The sequence below is a fragment of the Papio anubis genome, chromosome 12, assembly GCF_008728515.1.
Source record: "Papio anubis isolate 15944 chromosome 12, Panubis1.0, whole genome shotgun sequence".
Taxonomy (NCBI): Eukaryota; Metazoa; Chordata; class Mammalia; order Primates; family Cercopithecidae; genus Papio; species Papio anubis.
Window position 1 is genome coordinate 111663517 of NC_044987.1, and position 6000 is coordinate 111669516.

General features: G+C 57.8%; 1 protein-coding gene across 1 annotated transcript in view; it reads left to right on the plus strand.

The window, feature by feature from the left end:
• FADS2 (fatty acid desaturase 2) overlaps window positions 1-5404 on the plus strand; it is a 37416-nt gene extending 32012 nt beyond the window's left edge. The window contains 5 exon segments of the mRNA NM_001145087.1: window positions 2928-3025; window positions 3237-3333; window positions 3672-3751; window positions 5086-5211; window positions 5353-5404. Coding sequence (NP_001138559.1) covers window positions 2928-3025; window positions 3237-3333; window positions 3672-3751; window positions 5086-5211; window positions 5353-5404 — 453 coding nt within the window.
• Window positions 5405-6000: the final 596 nt, after the last annotated feature.

Below are 6000 nucleotides of genomic sequence, written 5' to 3' on the forward strand. Positions count from 1 at the left end.
CCAGGAGCGCACCTATGACCTGGGGCACTGTTTCTCAGGGGAGCTGTTCTGCCCTTTGACAGTATCTGGAGACACTTCTGATTGTCACAACTTCAGGAGAGGAGGGTGCTACTGGCATCTGGTGGGCATCCAGCCAGGATGGTGCTAAGCACCCTGCCATGCCCTGGAGAACCGCCCATGGCAACAAGCAGCCTGTCCCAGGTGCCAACAGTGTGGAGGTTGGGGGACCCTGGCTTAGAGGAAAGAGGTGATAAACCCTTAGATCTTTGAAGGAGGCTTCCTAGGGAGGTTTACATGCTCTGGCAAGCTTCCCGGTTCCCGGGGCCACGTCCTGTATCCTGAGATGCTCTCAGGCTTCACCCTCCTGGAATTTTGCTGTATCTGACACCACCGGCCACTCCTGCTTGCAGTTCTTCTTCCTGTTGGCTTCCAGGTCGCCACCTCTGCTGGCTTCTTCCCAGCCCCCTCGCTCCACCTCTCTAGCTGCTTCTGATCTCCCGCACTCCCTGCCCCTGAAACCAACGGTCTCTGAGTATGTGTTGCCCTCTACACTCAAAAAGAGTCCAGGCCAGGCATGGTGGCTCACGCCTGTGATCTCAGCACTTTGGGAGGCCGAAGTGGGAGGGATCACTTGAAACCAGGAGTTTGAGACCAGCCTGAGGAACATGGAGAAACCCTGTCTCTACAAAAAGCTGGGCATGGTGATGCGTGCCTGCAGTCTAGCTACTTGGGAGGCTGGGGTAGGAGGATGGCTTGAGCCTGGGAGTTTGAGGCTGCAGTGAGCTGTTATCACATACTGCTGCACTCAAGCCTGGGCAACAGAGTGAGACCCTGTCTCTTAAAAATAAAAATTGGGCTGGGGCAATGGTTCACACCTCTAATCCTAGCACTTTGGGAGGCCAAGGCTGGAAGATCACTTGAGCACAGGTGTTTGAGACCAGCCTGGACAAATAAGTGACACCCCCCCCACCCATCTCTATAAAAACTTTAAAAAAATTAGCCAGGTGAGGCTGGACACGGTGGCTCATGCCTGTAATCCCAGCACTTTGGGAGGCCAAGGCAGGCGGATCACGAGGTCAGGAGATCGAGACCATCTTGGCTAACATGGTGACACCCCATCTCTACTAAAAATACAAAAAGTTAGCCAGGGGTGGTGGCGGGCACCTGTAGTCCCAGGTACTCGGGAGGCTGAGGCAGGAGAATGGTGTGAACCCAGGAGGCGGAGCTTGCAGTGAGCCGAGTTCGCACCACTGCACTCTAGAGTGGGCGACTGAGCAAGACTCCATCTCAAAAAAAAAAAAAAAAATTAGCCAGGTGTGGTGGTCCCAGCTACTTGGGAGGCTGAGATGGAAGTATGGCTTGAGCCTGGGACAGAGTCATGATCACACCACTGCACTCCAGCCTGGGCAATAGAGCAAGACCCCGTCTCCAAAAAACAAAAAATCCATAACCATATCCTCATTTTGTTTCCATATATGTGTAGATACACTGCACACTACTGCACCACACACAAAATAGAAGGAATGTGATGGAAAGTGGGAGCAGAACTGGCTACATCTGCCTCGCTCGTCCCCTTGAAGGCCACCTCATTAGAACGTGAGGTCCTGTCCTCAGCCAATGTTGGCCCTGAAGCCATCTCCAGCCCCTCCTGAGCGCTCCCCTCCTCCTTTCCTGTTCAGCTGCTGGCACCCGACCCCTTATCACCTAGGACCAGCCTAGATTCCCCACAGCCAAGCAGGCGCAAATGCAGCCACCGTTGCCGCTGACAGTTCTGGAATCTGTCACCTCCTTGTCAGCGCCGTGGGTTCTGGTTTAGGCCTCTGTCATTTCATGTCTGAGCCGCTGGAATAACCTCCTAGTCTCCCCCTCTCCAGGGGAGTGGGGATCTATTTTAAGACTCAAATGTGACCTTGTACTTCAGCCGTTCGACGTGAGACAGGGCAGTCCCTTGGCCTCACCTTCCACCTCGGACACCTGTGCCGAGCCCGTGGCACGTGTCCCCGTACCTAAACTCACGGCAGGATGAGCGCCCTGGCAGTGGGAACAGGCCGTGCAGAGGCCCCGGGGAGGGAGTGAGCTGGGTCAGGGGGCTGAGTAAAGACAGGTTCTTGACCCCACGAGACTCCGTGAGTGACTCTGGGTGGGATGGAGGCTTTAGCAGGGGAGAGATGGGACCTACTTGGAGCGAAGGCCACTCTGGTTGCCGTTGCCATGGCCGTGAGGACAAGCAGGGGACCGTGGGAGGCTGCTGCTGTGGTCCAGTTGAGACAAGACTTGGGTGGCAGAGAGGCAGTGGACAGGGCAGAGCCGTGAAGTCACCCTCCCAGTACATGAGAGGAGATGTCCAAGCCCAGTCCCTGGTACCACTCCAGCCAGGGGCAGCAAGGAGAGCAGAGTGGAGGGGCACAGGACGACAGTGGGGCATGGGGAGGCCAGCCTCTGCTGCAAGAGCCCTGAGGTAGGGACGATGGTGCCTCTGACCTTCCCTGCCCCTCCAAGCCCTCTGTCCTGCTGGAAGGAGAGGCCAGGAGGAGACCCAGGTGCAAGGCGCAGGGACAGGACTGGGGGACAGTTGGGGACCTGGCCCAGGGTTGGGGGCACACCTTCAGAATCACCCCGACCCATGAGAGGGCTGCTGACCCCCACCCCTACCCCACGACTGCCCCTCAGCAGGAGAGTCCGTTTCTCTCCCAAAGAACAGGGCACAGTCACTTCCTGATGCTAAAACACTCAGCATTTCCCTAGAAACAAAGGCAGCCATGCAAACCCAGAGCAAACAGGTTGCGTGTAATTGCCCATCGTGCTTCAGTGGGCTGCGGTCCAGCTTCTAGAGGCCTGAGTGTGAGGTGTGTGCACATCTGGGGCAGGCACATGGTGCCTGGGCAGAGGAGAGGGCAGGCTGCGCCTAACTTCATCTTTCCCCGCAGGACCTGGCCTGGGCCATCAGCTACTACATCCGGTTCTTCGTCACCTACATCCCTTTCTACGGCATCCTGGGAGCCCTCCTTTTCCTCAACTTCATCAGGTGCCTGGGCTTTGCTGGTTCATCCCTGGGCCCTCCACTGGCACCGATGAGGGCTTTGGCATGAGAAGAGGCTCGGACGGCTCCACTTTGCCCAGGGACCTCCCATCCTGGCCCCTTGGCAGAGGCTGTCCTGGGCTGTTGGGAGAGTGCATCTGTTCCCACCATGACCGGGCCCCCCGAGGCCCCTGCGCTGAGCTGTGTTCTCTTGCAGGTTCCTGGAGAGCCACTGGTTCGTGTGGGTCACACAGATGAATCACATCGTCATGGAGATTGACCAGGAGGCCTACCGCGACTGGTTCAGTAGCCAGGTAGGGAAGGCAGGGCCAGTCACCAGAGCTGTGCAGAGCCTGGTCCCGGTGTCCATGTCCTGGCCCCAGATGCTCTGCATCTGTTGATTCAGGGCTGTGCTGGGCCTCCCGGGGCTGCCTGTGTCCTTCTGCTGGGAGCTTCAGGGCTAAGCAAGAAAGGGTGGCAGGAGTCCCCCGGAGGGACAGGTGGGGCATCTGGATGGGCTGAGGCCATCAGGCAGGACGGTATGATGTGGAGGGGTGACCTGGAGACCCTGGGTAAGGCTGGGCCCCCTGGGAATGAGGCCGGGCCCTTAGGCCTTCCTTTGTTCCCTGACACGCATCTCCTCCACTGACAGCTGACAGCCACCTGCAACGTGGAGCAGTCCTTCTTCAACGACTGGTTCAGTGGACACCTTAACTTCCAGATTGAGCACCAGTGAGCGCGGGGCTGCGGGGAGGCGGGGAGACCCACAGCGGGAGGGAAGCGGCCGCTACCCCGTCTGGGCAGAGCGCAGAATGTGGGGGCCACCTCTTTGTCTCTGTGACAAGGTCTCTGCCCAATCTAGAGCGAGGCTCCCAGCCAGCCCCGCTGAGGTCAGGAGAGGGGCTCCCCTGTGCCATCTCCGGGAGGGGCGTCCTGTGCCCCTTGTCCTGTGCCACTTGGTCATAGTAATAACCACCTCCCTCTACGTGGGCCTGGGATTTTGTAGTTATGGAGCCTGCACACACACCTCATGACCCTGTGAGGCTAGCAAGGCAGGGCTTGCCTGGAACATTGGCCGAGGGACTGCCTTGCTGCCCCTTGTCCTTGCCTCACCTCTTGTCACTGATTTTTTTTTATTAAAAAATAAAAAATTTAGAGATAGAGTCTCACCCTGTTTCCTGGGCTGGAGTGCAGTGGTGCTTTCTTAGCTCACTGCAGCCTGGAATGCCTGAGTTAAAGCCATCCTCCCACCTCAGCCTCCTGAGTAGCTGGAACTACAGGTGCATGCCACCATGTCCAGCTAGTTTTTTATTTTTTTACTTTTATTTATTTATTTTGAGACAGAGTCTCACTCTGTTGCCCAGACTGGAGTGCAGTGGCTCACTGCATCCTCCACCTACCGGGTTCAAGCAATTCTCATGCCTCAGCCTCCCACATAGCTGGGATTACAGGCATGTGCCACCACGCCCAGCTAATTTTTGTATTTTTAATGGAGATGGGGTTTCACCATGTTGGCCAGATTGGTCTCAAACTCCTGGCCTCAAGTGATCCACCCGCCTTGGCCTCCCAAAGTGCTGGGATTACAGGTGTGAGCCACTGTGCCCAGCCTAATTTTTTATTTTTATTTTTTGTAGAGAAGGGGTCTTGCCATGTTGCCCAGGCTGATCTCAAACTTCTGACCTCAAGTGATCTGCCCGCCTCGGCCTCCCAAAATGCTGGGATTACAGGCATGAGCCACCATGCCCCACCTCACTGCCTCTTTTTCTAGCATCCTCCAGCTATCTCATTTCTTTTTTGAAAAACATGACACTTTGTCTCTGGCTACCCAGTATCTTCCCAGCTCCGTAAAGCACAAATGCCCTCCTGCTCACGGAGGGCTGCACCCTCCCCTCCACACACATGGCACCCCACTGGGCACACACGAGGAGCCACACTTTGAGCCTGGTCCTGGCTGTGGACAGGGTCTCCGAGGACCCCAGCCAGCCTCTGCGCGGGTGGTGGGAGGAGGCGGGAGCAGCCTGGCCCTCTGGAGTCCTCACGTTCTGCCCACCCCACATGCTCCTCAGCCTCTTCCCCACCATGCCCCGGCACAACTTACACAAGATCGCCCCGCTGGTGAAGTCTCTATGTGCCAAGCATGGCATTGAATACCAGGAGAAGCCGCTACTGAGGGCCCTGCTGGACATCATCAGGTGAGGGGTGGAGGTCCACAGGGGCTGGGCCCTGGGATCACCCTGTGGACCTCCACCTTAATGATGGCCTCCTCAGCCCCTGCACTCCCTGGGGCTGGACCTGTCCTGGTCCCTGACCCTCGTCCATCCCCAACTTCGCAGGTCCCTGAGGAAGTCTGGGAAGCTGTGGCTGGACGCCTACCTTCACAAATGAAGCCACAGCCCCGGACACCGTGGGGAAGGGGCGCAGGTGGGGTGATGGCCAGAGGAATGGTGGGCTTCTGTTCTGAGGGGTGTCTGAGAGGCTGGTGTACGCACCACTCAAGTACTCCGTGTTGGATCTTTCTCCCTTTCTCCTCTCCTTTTTCCCTTCACATCTCCTGCATAGCACCCTGCCCTCATGGGGCCTGCCCTCCTTCAGCCGTCAGCCATGACCCTCCCAGGGCCTCCCAGCCCCTTCTTCCAAGGAGCAGAGATTGGTGGCCACGGCGGGTGGCTCTGTCCTACCTCCACTCTCTGCCCCTAAAGGTGGGAGGAGACCAGCGGTCCCTGGGTCTGGCCTGTGAGCCTCCCCTTGCAGCCTGGTCACTAGGCCTCACCCCTGCTTCAGTTCTTCAGATGCTCTTGGGGTTTCTGGGGGCAGGTCCTAGCCGGGCAGGGCCCATGACCCTCCGGGCCTGGCTTCACTCTCCCTGACGGCCGCCATTGGTCCACCCTTCGTGGAGAGACCTGCTTTGTTACAAAGCTCGGGTCTCCGTCCCGCAGCCGGGATCAGTACCCCGGGCCTCTCTTAAGATGGCCAGGGACCTG